The 14,830-nt window shown below is 52.5% G+C and overlaps 1 protein-coding gene across 10 annotated transcripts in view; it reads left to right on the plus strand.

The window, feature by feature from the left end:
* NLRC5 (NLR family CARD domain containing 5) overlaps nucleotides 1-14,830 on the plus strand; it is a 76,342-nt gene that overhangs the window by 53,132 nt on the left and 8,380 nt on the right. For 7 of the 10 annotated variants that reach the window (XM_016128479.2, XM_036231301.1, XM_036231302.1 and 4 more), the window contains 12 exons: nucleotides 1,932-2,018; nucleotides 3,623-3,706; nucleotides 4,482-4,571; nucleotides 4,927-4,992; nucleotides 6,713-6,796; nucleotides 6,869-6,952; nucleotides 9,080-9,166; nucleotides 9,683-9,760; nucleotides 10,433-10,516; nucleotides 10,789-10,872; nucleotides 12,503-12,586; nucleotides 13,210-13,293. In XM_016128479.2, the coding sequence (XP_015983965.2) occupies nucleotides 1,932-2,018; nucleotides 3,623-3,706; nucleotides 4,482-4,571; nucleotides 4,927-4,992; nucleotides 6,713-6,796; nucleotides 6,869-6,952; nucleotides 9,080-9,166; nucleotides 9,683-9,760; nucleotides 10,433-10,516; nucleotides 10,789-10,872; nucleotides 12,503-12,586; nucleotides 13,210-13,293 (996 nt within the window). The remainder of the gene's footprint in view (nucleotides 1-1,931; nucleotides 2,019-3,622; nucleotides 3,707-4,481; nucleotides 4,572-4,926; nucleotides 4,993-6,712; nucleotides 6,797-6,868; nucleotides 6,953-9,079; nucleotides 9,167-9,682; nucleotides 9,761-10,432; nucleotides 10,517-10,788; nucleotides 10,873-12,502; nucleotides 12,587-13,209; nucleotides 13,294-14,830) is intronic. The other 3 variants (XM_036231300.1, XM_036231304.1, XM_036231303.1) reach the window with 2 other exon arrangements.

Genomic DNA, 14,830 nt, shown 5'->3' on the forward strand with positions numbered 1-14,830 from the left:
TCAGGAACCTGGTCCAAGAAAAAGAACTTCACAATGCGCCCACCAGGCTTTAAATTCCATCTGCATAAGGACCTGGCACCTTGGGCAGGTTCCTGGGCCTCTCCCGTCCTCAGCTTCTGTCGCTGGTAAAGGGAGACACCGTACTGCAGAGTGTGCACAAGGATTAAATGAGACGATATGTAAAGCATGAGTCTCACAGATTTGAGTGTCTCTCTGCTGCCGACTCCTGAACCAGGGCTCTGTGGTTGCCCAAGTGAGATGGGGGCAGGTTTTGCCCGGGAGGCAGGATCGTGGGGCAGGAGGGTAATCTCCAAACACAGGGATGATATTTCCGGTAACTATTGGTTGCCACGGGCTCACAGAGAGGCCTTGGACCAGACCCTTCTCCTCACTGCACCTCAGCATCCTCGGCTGTGAAATGGTAAATAAGAAGAGCTACTATTTGCTGGGGATCTGCAAGGCACCATTCTGAGAGCCTTATACACATCACCGCCTATGAACCTCACAGCCGCGGCCACTGTGCATGTCACACGTGGTAAGGGTTACAGCTGGGACTTGAACCCAGGCTGCCCTATGGTACTTCTAGCCCAGGGGCAGACAGACTTTTCCTGGAAAGGGTTAGATTGTAAATATTTTGGGTTTCGCAGGCTGTATGGTCTCTGTCGCAGGTACTTCACTGATGTAGCTTAGAAACAGCGTAGACAGTATGTAAGTGAATGCACGTGGCTGTGCCCGTAAAACCTTTTTCATGGACACTGAGGTTTGAATTTCATATAATTATTCTTCTTTTGATTTTTTTTTCTTTCGACCCTCTGAAAATGGGAAAATCATCCTCAGTTCACAAGCCATACAAAAACAGGGGGCTTTGGCTGGAGGTTTTCGGGTCCTGTCCTTTCCCACACTACCCTGACCTCTGGAATGCCTGGATGGGTTTTTAAGTCAGTGGTTTCCAAAACGTAGGACATAGACCAGGATGGATGATGTTTAGGAGGTGGGCAGATAGGGTAGTTCAACTTCGCTGACTTCTCCGCGAGGTCATTATTCCCTCTTCTGATTAAGGCCAAAGGGAGGACTCAGTTGGGTATTGCTGTGTCTTGAACACGTCTTGCCAAGCTCCTCTTCCAACAAAGAGAGAACCCTCAGCAGGTGTCAATATCTGGCTCGAATTTAGTGATGATTTCGCTGTCATTTTACGTATTCTTACGCTCACGGTCTGTCTGTGGCGTGCAATGCCAGCTTCCCATCCGAGCGAGCGATACAGAGTTTCCTTTTACGATAAATGCATTAAATAAAAAAGAACAAGCTGATTTAAAAATAGGAAGTAAATAATAGGAAGTAAATAAAAGGGAATTTGGGACTCTGGGGAAAATCATGAAGGAGAGTAACAGTGATAAAAAATTAGAAATATTGATTTTAGGAACTTTCTGATTTTAAGATTTTTTTTTTTTCAGTTGCTGGCTGGCCATAGCGTATTCTCATTTTATCGTGTAGTCTCATACAGGCCCTTCGAAGGCAAACTTACCATGACGTTTAATTTCAGCATCAATAGCCCTCTGTGAGAGCAGACCTCACCCTATTCTCCTCCACCCTACCCCCCACGTCTGTTCATTAAAGTGACCCCAAGAGCTGTAGTTCTCCAACTTGAACTTGAATCACAGTCAGCCGGAGAGCCTTACCCCTACAGTTTCTGATTCAATGGGTCTGGACTGGGTTCCCAGAATTCGCGTCTCAGCAATTTTCCGCTTTGGGAACCACCTCCCCAGAGGAAGCATGTAGGCGCCACGTGGGATCGGCTGTGGGGGAAGGTGGAAGTGGCGAATGCTGGACAGTTCCAGAGAGTCCAGGCTTGGGTGAGGCCGCACCCTGGACAAGCCAGGTAGAGCAGGTCTAAGTGGCTCAGCGCCCCAGCCCCGGCCCGTTCCCTCCCGCAGCAGGTTCACGGGCTGTGGCCTCAGCCAGGAGCACATGGAGCCGCTGTGCCAGTTGCTGAGGAAGTGTGAAGACCTCAGCCAGCTGGAGTAAGTTGGGGGAAGAGGAGGAGAGAAGGAGGGAGGGGAGCTGGGTGGCACTGGAGGGGTTCGTGTGCGCGGTTCGCCTGTGCGCACACTCGGCACCTCCCAGGACCAGCTAACGGATGCCCAGGACTCTGGGTCACGTCCGTAAGGTTCCCTGGTACCCATTTCATCCCTCCCACCCCAACTCCCACATTGTTGGGGCTAGTTCAGAGTGTGCCCTTGATCTAATCTGGGGAGTCCTTTCAACAGCAGCCCCTTGGCTTTGTGTCGATCAAGGCATCAGAGCTTTGCCGGGTGATGGGAACTAAGATGAAGGATCCATCGATTTGGCCTGGCAGGGGTTAAAAGTACCAAGGCCTCAGCCTGAGGGGTCCCGGAGCCAGCTGGGTGGGGGCATGTGGGCTCTAGCACTATTGAGAAGTGGTATCTATGTGGTCTGTCTTGGGGTGCCCAAATAGTGCAGCCCCCACATGGGTAGAAAAATAATAGGTAATACCTATTGAGCTGTTCTAAGCGCTTTAAATATTCTTTTTATCTTTCTAACAAACCTAGAAGCCATTGTCCCCATTTTATAGATGAAGGAGCTAAGGTTCAGAGAGTTTAAGAACTTGGCCAAGGTCACATAGCTAGTTCAATGCAGAGTCTTTGCTTACAACCGTAGGAGTCCAGCCTAGGACCTATAGGAATTAAAGACAGCTGTGTACAAAAAAAAAAAAAAAAAGAAAGAAAGTTTTTAATAAAATTCCTGTTGTAATGTGGCCAAGAAGAGAAATGTGACTGATGAAAATCATGTATGTTAAACTAAGAGGAATAAGCAAAGCGTCTCTGAGTTTTTCTGTGCTTTCCATTGCAGAGAGCACTTTTTCTTATTTTAAAGATTATTAAATGACTTCATGAGACAAACTAATGTGTATAGTTTCTCAGGAGAAGATGAAATAAATGAGCCTCAAAAGTATCATAATCAGGGACAAAATAAGTTCAAAGATGCAGGACCAAAACCAGGTATATATACTAGGGCATGCCGGTTATATTGTCTCTGAAACTGTAGCGAAAGCCATAGAATGCTACAGTGATCGGAGAGAGGAAAGCGTTCAGCTGCGAGTTTTGATACTGCGTTCCCCAATTAAAAGAGGAAATCTGTTGGGTAGATGCATCCTCCAGACCTCTTTCCTTTTCCCGAATTTACTCTTGTTCCAAAACGGCGGCTCCCAGCTATCTCAGGCCAAGGGCATAGTCAAAGCGAATTGGTTTTTGTCTAACTCCTGAAAGCCTGCGGGAGCCCTGAGAGTGGTCAGCGGATGTGGAAGAAGAAGATGAGGGCTGGTTGGCTGGTGCCGGTGAGGGGAGAGCGATGGGAACGTGGAAGCCGTGGGTGCTGGCGATTCTGGCGCCGGCGGTCCAGATGGTGGTGTTGAGCAGCGATGTTGAGATGGAGCTGCAGGGGGTGGTGGTGATGCTGGGGCGGATACAGCGCTGGCGGGTGGCGGCGATGGCGAGGTGGTGATGGGTGTGCTGTGTGGCTGGAGCAGCAGCGGTGGGAGCTGCAGTAAAGGCCCTGGGGGAGGGGGCACACCCGGCCATCAGCGAGCTCCTCTTGCCTCCTACAGCCTCTCAGCCAACCAGCTGGGTGATGATGGACTCAGGCGCCTCCTGGAATGTCTGCCTCAGGTGCCCATCTGCGGTTCACTTGAGTAAGTGACTGTCAGTCTGAGCCAAAAGCATGAATTTTGAGGGATTTTTTGAGGAGTCCCTTAAGAACCCCAGAGGACAAGAACTGGGGAGGGGAAAGGGGTGCTTCTTCCCTTGACACCCCCCCATCTTGGGTCCTTTCCTCCTTCTCTCACTGGCCACCGTGGCAAGAGCCCCACCAGACACCCAGGAGGGGCTGCCACTAAAGCTTGGTGGCTCAAGCTGACTCCGGGAAGGGAGTGACAGTTCATCACTAACCAGCGAATGCAAGATCTTAGCTGTCCCAGCTCCTGGTCTGTCCTATCCTCGAAGCTCCTCTGACCGAGTCTATGGGACACAGATTTGGAGATGTCTCCACAACAGGGAGGGTCGCTAAGAAGTCATCCGCTCTCTCACCTCATCCCCAGTGACCGGGGAGACAGGCGGCCAGAGCCAGGATACAGCCCACTGCTAGGCAGCTGGCTCTGTGCTCTGTGTGGGGCTGGAGCTGCCCGCCGCCCTGGCCTCGACAGCGCCCTGTCCCAGACCGTAAGGACAGAGGCACAGTGCGTGCGGCTCCCAGGACTCAGGGCCTGCTGTCTGTCCTGCCCGTGTGGGGATAGCGTTCCTCTAGCCTCGCTCTGGACCTCGGTGTCTCCGCCTGGGGAGTGGACGCTTCGACACTGAGGGCTCTCCTCCCAGAGATGACAGCTGGAGGGGAGGAGCCAAGGGGCTGGTCAGGGCTGCACTGAGGCGCTGCCTCCCGCACCCCCATCCTGAACCTCGCTTCTCCTCCAGTCTGAGTCACAACGGCATCTCCCGGGAAGGCGCCCTGTGCCTGGTGGAGACTCTGCCCTCCTGCCCACGTGTCCGGGAGGCTTCAGTGAGGTAAGGAGATGTCGGTGCCACTGGCTGATGGTGGGGGGAGCAAGTCCCTGACACCCAGCAGCCCTCTATCTGGGTGACTCGGGGAGACCTCCGAGTCTCCGGGGTTCACTGAATGTGGGATTGTAGTCTCCATCCTCTGAGGTCTACACGCCACGGGGACCAGGGAGGTCCCCGGATGGGCAAGGCCAGGTTTTAGCATCTTCTCCAAATGCGTTGGGTCAGCAAGGGCCTCTTCTTCCATCAAGTCCCCCTCCCTTGCCCCTGGTGCCCCAGCCCCTTTCCCTCTGGCGCCCCCTGGTGCCTGGGCCCTGAGGGTGCTGGTAAGCCTCTCGCTTCCTCACACCTGTCCCTGCAGCCCGGGGTCCGAGCAGAGCTTCTGGATTCACTTCTCCCAACAGGAAGAGGCTGAGAAGACGCTGAGGTAATTACTGGTCTGGGGTGAGGGGTACAGTGGAGGGGACAGGGGAGAGGAGGCTCCACGCCTCCTCGTTTGCTGGGGCTCTCCCCACTTCACACTCACTGCCGGGGTTTGCCTCTGCCTCACCTGCCTCCAGCCCCACCCCCACCCCTCCGGTCCTCAGGCCAGGCCTAAACACTGTATTTGTGCCTCTTGGCCATGTCTTAACTGTAAATCTGGAGGCTTCTTTCTGAGTATCGTGGTTAAGAGGTTGGACTCTGGAGCCGCCTGGGGGTAAATCCCAACTCAATAACTTCTAAGCCCCCGACTTTGGGCAGTGGCTCAACCTCGCTCCCTGCCTTTCAGTTCCTCATCTGTTACTGTGATGAGTAAAGGAGTTAATATGTATAAAGGGCTAGGAAAGGGCCCGTTCATTTGAATGCTACATCAGCTATCGTTACTATGTGGTTATTAGTGTCGTCGTTGTTGTTAGTGGTAGTAGTAGTAGTGTTACCCCCTGGTAGCCGCGGGCTCTGTCTCTTTCTCAGCCTCACTGCTACTGCTGTGGGTCACTTCCTCTGCGTGTCTTACTTCAGCGGTGATCACGGCCTCCAAACTGGCCCGCTGCCCCTGGCTAGGCCTCCTCCAGTCCGTTTGCCCCGTAGCACCCAGCAGGACCTTCCCAGCACACGCGTCCGACTGTGCCCCTCCACCGCTCCGAGCCCTTCCGTGGGTCCCCACTGCCCCCAGGATAAAGCTCAAGTTCCCTCACAGTCTGATTTGGCTATTACCTCCCACCGTGTTCTTCCTCAGCCTCCCCACCACACACACACACACACACACACACACACACACACACCATTCTACACTCACACCGCACAAACACATACCCCACACACAACACATAGTCCACAACACGCATATCACGTGTATACCCCGCCGCACACCCCACGCACAGGCATGCACGTATTCAGCCTCAGGGGGCCTTTGTTTCTTGTTCACCAAGCCCATACTGTCTGGTGAAGTATCCCTGTCCCTAGGTGCCCAGCCTGACCTCCTCTTCCCTGCCCTTTCTAAGATGAAATGCTCCCAACCCTTTTGGACCCAGCTCAAATGTCAGCCCCTCCCGGAGAACTCCAGGGCCCTTGTCTATCAGAACAAACTCCCATGGTGTTGCGCCAGGGCCCCTCTCAGCCTGTCTGTGAGGCCGTGGTCTAGAGCCTATCTGCTGGGGACCTGGAGGGCGGGGAGTGAGAATCCCAGGCCCTCCTCCCTCCAAGGGAGCCTGGAATAAAGTGGTATTGGGGAGTACAGGAGTCGTTATGGGTTTGGGGTCTGGAGTCAGGCTGAGCTGGATTGAAACCCAGCTCTACCCTTACTTCTGACCAGATCTGTGTCCTTGGGTTGGTCAGTTTCTCCACCCATAAATGATGCTGTTGGAATTAAATGAGATACTGCACGTAAGGCAGGCATGCCTGGTTGCTCGCCATGTGCACCCAGAGGCTGGCACAGGGCCTGGCATACAGTCATGGCTCAATAAGTGACACTTCTAACATTTTCTTGTTGGGTAGTCTCTCCAAAGAGACAGGAAGTTCCCAGGGCAGGAGCCCTGTCTTTGGCTTTGCTCCAGGCCTTTAAACTCAGTGGGCACCAGCTCTGAAGGCCCCTGGGGAGGCTGGGAGGAAGTTGGGCAGCATCCTTGACAGGCCTCACCCAGGCTCTGTCCTTTGCCCTCTGCTCTCAGGCTGAGCGAGTGCAGCTTCGGGCCAGAGCACATGCCCAGACTGGCCGCCGGCCTGAGCCAAGCCCAGCAGCTAACGGAGCTCACGTAAGTGACAGGGCCCAGCCCGTTGGGGTAGCTCCCTGCCAGAGCCGCCATCTAACTGACCTCTGCCCCCAGGCTGACCCGGTGCTGCCTGGGCCTGCAAGACCTCACTGTCCTCCTGAGTCTGGTGACAAGGACAGAGGGGCTGCTCAGTCTCAGGTAGGATCTTCCTCTGGGCCCTGGGTGGGGCGGGGGCGGGACAGGGTGGGTGCCCCCAGGCCTTGTCTGTTCCTACACTTAGAACCCTGCGGTATTATCACCAGCGCTGACCCTGCCCATTTGTCCTAGAGACTCCCCCAGGCACACAGAGAAGCCACCCTCTCCAGGGCGGGGCCTATGCTAGGGCCCTAAGAAAAAAAAAAAAAACTCTAAGGGACACCCAGCCGAGGTCAAAAATAACAACTATCATGTTTGTGTGTTTCGCCGTAATCATTTTAAAACTTTCAGAAAAAGGGAGAGTACCAAAGAGTAAAATCACTTGGAAAGTAAATATTCCCATCACCTGGGTTTGACAAGGATTTATATTTTTCCAATTTTTTTATTTTTATTTTGACTTAAGTGTTTTAAGGTAAGTTCCAGATTGCATAAACTATCATTCAAAGATTGCACCGTGACGCCTTAAAAAATAAGAACATCTCCTACCTAATCGCAGTCGAATTAGGACACCTACAAAAATCGGTAGGATTTTCCTCAGGGTCATGTTTTACCCAGTCTCATCCAAAATGTCCCCAAATGGGACGGCTGGCTTATTGGATCCAGGACACAGACAAGGTCCACATTGTGCATGAGGCGGTGACAGTTTTTTAGAACTCAATTCCCGTCCCTCCTCTTTCACGTCAGTGACCTGTGAACTGTCCCCACTCTCTGGCTCTGTCTGGTTATTTCCTCGTGATGTCATGAAGTCCCTGACTTCCCTGGAACTGGAAGTCAGGGCAAAGGCTCGCTGAGATTCAGTTACGTATTTGTGACCAAAAAACTTATTTCGTGTCACTAATGCTGGTCACTTCTCATCACAGCCTGTGATGAGCCACATAAAGTCTGGCTGCTCCTCCAAATAACACCCTTTTTAAATTGCGGTGTAATACACGTAACATCAAATTTACCATCTTAGCCGTTTTTCAGTGTACAGTTGCGTGGCGATAAGTGCATTCATGTCATATGAGCACAACTCTTCTTGCAAAACTCAAACTCTGTCCCCATTAAAAAATAACTCCCCATTCCCCCTCCTCAGCCCCTGGAGACCACCATCCTAGGTCCAGTCTCTGTGGATCTGACTACTCTAGGGACCTCGTAGAAGCGGGATCCTATAGTATTTGTTGTTTTGTAAATGGCTTATTTCACTTAGCACAATGTCCTCCGTGTTGTAGCGTGTGTCAGTACTTGATTCCTTTATGTGGATGAATAATATTCCATTGTGTGGAATGTATCCCATTTTGTTTATCCATCCATCCGTTGATGGATGCATGGGTCGCTTACGCTTTTTGGCTATTGTGAATCGTGCTGCTTTTGACATAGGTGTACAAATATCTCTTCATATCTCTGCTTTCAGTTATTTGAGGTGTTTACTCAGAATTGCTGGATCACCCAAAATAATATTTTTAAATAAAACTTGTCTTCCTCTAGAATAACGTATACTAACTGTAGAAATTTATGGCAAGTCCTTAAGAGCCTGAGAAGAAAATAGTACTTTGAAAAAAATTCACTATAACTTTAGAAGCAGGAATATTTTAAACTCTTTTTTTCTGCTTCTAATTAATGCATCCATGTTGTAGAAAGTTCAGAAAATATTGAAAACTAAGGAAGAAATAAAATAACCATTCGTGAGAATTTTGCTATCTAAACAACTACATTATCATTTAATATATTTTCCTCATCTCTCTCAATCTCTCTCTCTCTCTCTCTCTCTCTCTCTCTCTCTCTCTCTCTCTTTCGTTCTCTCTCTCTCCATGTGGGTTTTATCCTTCTCCATATATATCTTTTTATTTTTCAACTACAAAATTAGGATCATGTTTTATACAGTTTTATTTCCTTATCTTTGAAATGTAACATTATGTGGACTTTTTTAAATCTAAAAATATCATTTTAAAAAGCACATTTTCTGTTTAGATTGTTGCAGCAACTGTTAGAATATGTATCTTAATCTCCTGTTTCATGCTTATGCCTAGTTGTATAATTTTATAGTTTTAAAATAAGCAAAACCCAAATAGCCTGCAGGACCCTCCTGGTACTCTCCTCCCTCCCCCTGCTTACTCAGGGGACCTTTATCTGTGTCTGCTTCTGTGACAGGGTGGAGGAGCCATGGGTGGGCAGAGCTGGGGTGCTCGCCCTGCTGGAAATGTGCACCCAGGCCTCAGGCGACATCACTGAGATAAGGTGAGTCCAGGGAGGAGAGCCCCTCAGAATTTTCATCTCCATGGTTGTTGGGACCTTCCCTCACCTAGACATCGGTCTCTCCTTGACCTATGGGGTGATAGCTATGTCACTAGTGAGTTCTCTGGGTCTCCAAGATGGCAGGAGTTCCTGGAGCGTATGTAAGGCCTACACATGCTCGTTGGGACTTGTGCAGTAGCCAAGACGGCAGTGCCAGAGAAAGGCAGGCCCAGATTCAAGACACAGGGCTGTCGGATCCCAAGACGCAATGGGGAGTCCACGCTGCTTGCCTGGAAGTAGCCCCTGAATTACAGTAGCACACACAGTGGCTCCGTGCCCAGAGATGACAGAATGATGGGGAGTAGCTAAGAGCAAAGGCTTCGTTGTCTCGCTGACCTGTGCCCAGATCCTCACGGGTCTGGGAGCTCAGAGTCAGTCAGCCGGGCAGCCACGATTCCCAGCTCAGCCTCCGTAGGGAAACAGCCGTGGGGCTCACGCCGGCTTTCTCTTCTCTTCCAGTATCTCTGAGACCCAGCAGCAGCTCTACATCCGGCTGGAATTTCCCCGTCAGGAGAACCCAGAGGCCGTGGCCCTCAGGTGGGTTCCAGCACCGGTGGCCCCCCGGGAGTGGCCGGTGATGCGTTGGCGTGGGGGTGGGCCACTGTGCCTTCTGACCAACATTTCTCGTGCCCCTGTTCAGAGTTCTTTGATGTCCAGAGTCTCTATATGACCCGTGAAGTCTGGCTCGATATGCCTGTCCGTCCCGTCCACGCCCACCCTGACCTCAGCTCCGGTCCTCCCCACTGGCTTTCAGTTCCTCGCTCCCTTTGACCTCAGGGCCTTTGCACAGCTGTCCCTTACCCAGAATGTTCTCTCCTCCCTTCCCCTCTCCCTCCTCCTTCACCTGCCAAACCCTCCCTCATCCTCAGGTCTCAGCTTAAATGCCACCACCTCAGGAAGGCCCCTCCGAACCCCCAGATGTAGTCAAGCCCTCCCATTATCCACTCTTATAGATGTGTAGCTTCACGGTGCCTCTAATCCACACAGCACATTTTTGGAAATTAAAATGTCACCCCTTTGGGGGTGAATGCAGCCCTGCAGGGATACATTCTGGGGGACAGCCCATAGCTGGATCTCAGCCCCAACTCACCTCCTTGGCTAGGTTCTTCCGTGCAGTAAACAACCTGCACGGCCATACCAGCTACCCCAGGGCCTCCCCTCATACTGATCCAGGTGTTCAGACACTGCCACCTCCCTGTCGACCTGCAGGTTGGCTCACTGTGACCTGGGGACCCACCACAGCCTTCTCGTCAGGCAGCTGGTGGAGGCATGCGCCAGGCTGCAGCAGCTCAGGTCAGCTCCCTGAAACACCGCCTGGGGCTCTGAGTTCTCCGGTCCACCCAGTGCCCACTACAGGCCACGTGTGAGAGCCTGGCCAGGCCTGGATGGGGATGAGCAGAGCCCGGGCTGTGCCGGGCCCCGGGTGCTATAGGGGGGCGCTGCCCCCACTGGGAGCTCTTGGGTGGTCCTTTCCCCTCTTGCTCCCCAACCCCATCTCTTTGTGAGGGGTGACCCTTGAGGCTGTCCAGCCCGCAGACCTCTGGAATGCGCTTGGCCCTTTTCAGCTTGTCCCAGGTGAACCTCTGCGACGTGAGCTCCTTGCTGCTGCAAAGCCTCCTGCTGGCCCTCTCTGAGCTGAAGAAATTCCGGTAGGCAGACCAGACGGCCAGTTGGCCAGCTGGGCTCCTTGGGGCCCTGCCCTGCCCCCACACTTCCTGTTCTCCCCAGCCTGGGCTCAGAGGAACTCTGTATCTGCAGCCAGTGGGCTGGGACCACAGGTGGCCCTGGAGATGGTATCTGGGTGTGTGGTCATAGATATGGCAAGAAAGTAATTCCCTTTTCAGTTTTTCTTTCTTTCTTTCTTTCTTTCTTTCTTTCTTTCTTTCTTTCTTTCTTTCTTTCTTTCTTTCTTTCTTTCTTTCTCTCTTTTTCTCTCTCTCTCTCTTTCTTTTTTTTTTTTTTTAAAAATTGCAAGCTAATAGAAGAGCTGCATGAAGCCTGAGAACTTCCGTCCACCCCTTTCTCAAATTCCCCCTTTGTCAAGGCCGTTTCTCATTTCCTTTTCTTCCCTCCCTCCCTCCTCCTTCGCCCCTCCCCTCCCTTCTTCCACTCCACCCTCTTTCTCCCTCCTTTCGAACCATTTGAAAGTTGCAAAATCAGGCCCTTTCACGCCTAAATATTTCAGTGAATTTCCTAAGAGCGAGGACATTCTTTCCCATCATCCAGAAAAAACACATAAAATTTAAGAAATTTCACATCGATGCACAACCCTTCCCTAACCTACAGTTTATACTCCGATTTCGCCGATTGTCACATAGCGTTTGTCTGTTACACGTTTTCCGGTCCTGGACTCCGTTTAGGCTCTCACACGACATTCAGGTGCCGCCTCTCCTCGGGCTCTGTCAGTGTGGGACAGGCCCCCGGCCCTGCGTCTTTCACGGTGCTGTCTCGACCTTCGCCTGGGAGTTGTTTTGTGGACTGTCTTTCAACCTGGCTTCGTCTGATGTTTTCTCGTGCTTAGATTCACGTTCCGCATTTGGGGCAGGAATATCACCCAGGTGCTGCCGTGTTCTTCTCGGTGTGTCACATCGGGAGGCACACGATGTCTCTCTGTCCTCTTACCGGTGACGTTAACTGCGATTACCTGGTTAAGGCGATGTCTGCCAGGTTTCTTCACTTGCAAAGCTACTGTTGTTTCTCTCTTTGTAATTCTGACATAGTCTAACAACTATCTTTATGCGGAGATACTCTCAGACTATGTAAACATCCTGTTCTCCCTCAAACTTTCACTCACTAGTTTTAACATCCGTTGATAATTCTTGCCTGAGTCGAACACCACCAGTAGGGTGGTCGCAGAATGGAGTCTTTCTATCAGTTCTATTTTAATCCACTGATCGCATCCAGGAGGAAGTCTCCTTTTGCTGCCAATATATTTTTAATATCTCTCCAATACTTAACTACATTTTTGTCAGTTTAAATAAAGAGACAGAGCTCATGATACGTGACAGCAACTAGCTAGACTTTACGGTAATGCCCAGTTACGGCATAAATTGTGAAGTTGCTCCCTGAATGACTGCGGGTTCGACAAATGTTCGACGAGTCCATGCTCCCACCTTTAGGCTGTCTGTTGGCTTAACGATGCCAAGGTGGAAAGGAGGGCCCCCTCCCACCGCCCCCCAGCACCACTCCCCATCCGCCTGCTTGCCCTCCGCCACCAGCATTTGGGGCTCCGCAGACCCCGAGCTCCTACCTGACCTGCTGCCCTCTGACCCCCACCAGGCTGGCCTCCTGCCGTGTCAGCTCCCAGGGCCTGGCCCACCTGGCGTTTGGTCTGAGCCACTGTCACCACCTGGAGGAGCTGGAGTGAGTGGCAGGGCGGAGGCTTCTGGGAAGGGATGGCCCAGCTGAGGGCAAGGGGTGGAGAGGACAGCGGGGCCTTCGGTGAACAGTAGACGTCAACCCGTCCCTTTTCTCTCTGATGAAACCCAGCGGCCGTGTGGCCTGCAGAAGGCTGGGTGCCGTGGTCTCGGTCCCGGCTTCACCGCTCACTCGGAGTGAACCTGGGCCACTCACTGTGCCTCTCTAGGCTGGGTCTGTGAAATGAGGTCATAACCCTTCTCTGCCTGGAGGGCTGTGGGTGTCGGGGTTCGGAGAGAGCTCAGGGGCAGAAGGGATCATTGCACACGTGTGTGTGTGCGTGTGCACGCGCGCACGTGTGTGTGCCCTTTGTGCCTGGCTTCCTCTTTCGCAGCCCTCACCCTCATCCAGGACATTCTCTCTTAGCCGAGTCAGCTGTGACCGTCATGCCCCCCTTTTCAGGGACTTCAAAGCCTGAGCCTCGGTGCCAGGAAAGCCCCTGTGTAGCCTGGACAGGACACGTGATCTAGGACTGGCTCCTTGAGGGGCCTGAGGGAGAGTGTGTGTGGGGGGGGGTGGGGGGTCTGGGCAGGCTTGTCTAACTCTCATTCGTTCTCGGTCCCCTACAGCCTGTCGAACAACCAGCTTGGCAGGGAGGACACCAAGGTGCTGATGGGGGCCCTTGAGGGCAAGTGCTGGCTAAAGAGGCTCAAGTGAGTGGCTGTGGTTAATGGGGAGGGGGCGGGGAGAGGGTGCCGGGACCGTGTCCAGGAACCATCTCATCTCCTGTGAACACAGACTTTCCGGTCCGTCCCTGGGTAGACACTGGTGACCCGAACGCCCTCCGTTTTACTTCCTTACCTGGCTCTCAAGTGCCATTGAAATGCTTGATCACAGAAAGCAAGATACTCCCTCCAGGCGACCCAAGCCAGAAAAAATTTGGCTCATGTCACAGCAAATTACAAGGCGCCTGGCTTCCGGCTTGGCTGGATCCAGGCTCTGCCATCGTTTCCCCCGCCTCCCATCCTCTCCCCTGTCCACCTCCCCGTCTTGACTTCATTCCCAGGCAGGCTGTCCCCGTGGCTTACTTTCTACCAGCTTAGCGGAGAGGGAGCTCTTTTCCCCCTGTCCTTACATCGAAAGGCCCTGGGTTGAGTCTCATGGGACTAGCTTGGGTCACATGGCCATCCCTAAACCAATCCCTGTGGCTCTGAGCACAAGATTCTGACCGGCCAGACCTGGGTCACATGCCTACCCAGTTCTGGACTTAGTGGGGGTGGGGGGGCGGTATTTCAGGGCACTATTAACAGGAAAGGAGAACAAACTCTGGGCAGAAAAAAAAAACCACGGATGTCCACTGCCGTTTGCCTCTTCCGTAGTACGTAGTAACTGGCGACTTCTAGTCTCACCTATAATTTGGGGTCACCAGATTCTCAGAAAGACCAGAAACAGCCTCAGTCTGAAGGACAGGTCCCCTCATCTTGCTCAGACTGAGCGGCATCTAGAGGGCACATTTTGCAGGGCATTTTCTGCTTTTAATTTCTCAGTTTTTCTGAACAGCAAAAATACACACGAGTTACACAAAGTGTTCCATCGTGACAGAAATATGTAACAAAGGACATGAAATCCCCTGAGAGTGCCACCCCTGGGAAAACTTCTGTGAAAAAAGCAATTGGTGAACTTCCCTCCAGATTTTTTTGGACGTTCGTTTTGAGTACATTTTAAATGGAGCCTTCTGGCTTTCTGTCCCTCCACAATGAAAATGTCCCACTTTGTCTCTCTTCGCCCGGCCCCTGGAGGGCTGGGGGATGGTACCAGGCAGACCTTTGACCAGAGGCTCCAACTGCCTTCCCACCACACTCTTTCTTGGGCTTCCCTGCATGCGTTTGCACCTCCGCTCAGCCTCCCTGCTTCTGGAAGCTTCTGGAAGCTTATATGGTGGGGGGAGTCGCAGGCCCAACGAGGTTGATCATTGGCTCATCCGTGCGTTTGACAAATATATATTCGCCAGGGCCCCAGGGACAAGGCCCGGAGCCGGAGGCACTGCGGGGCACAGGACGGACACGTTGCCCCTTCTCCTGATTCCGCAGGCACCCTGCCTCTCACCTTCTCCATCGCCCTATCCATAACGGGCACGTAATGATGCCTCCCCTGTCTGAAGGAAGGGCGTGGATCCTCACCGCCCAGAGGCCTTTTCCAGTTTCACGTCTCATGTGTCCCTCCCTGGCAAGCGGCTTGCCTCACACCCAG

The sequence above is a fragment of the Rousettus aegyptiacus genome, unplaced genomic scaffold, assembly GCF_014176215.1.
Source record: "Rousettus aegyptiacus isolate mRouAeg1 unplaced genomic scaffold, mRouAeg1.p scaffold_m13_p_14, whole genome shotgun sequence".
Classification (NCBI taxonomy): Eukaryota; Metazoa; Chordata; class Mammalia; order Chiroptera; family Pteropodidae; genus Rousettus; species Rousettus aegyptiacus.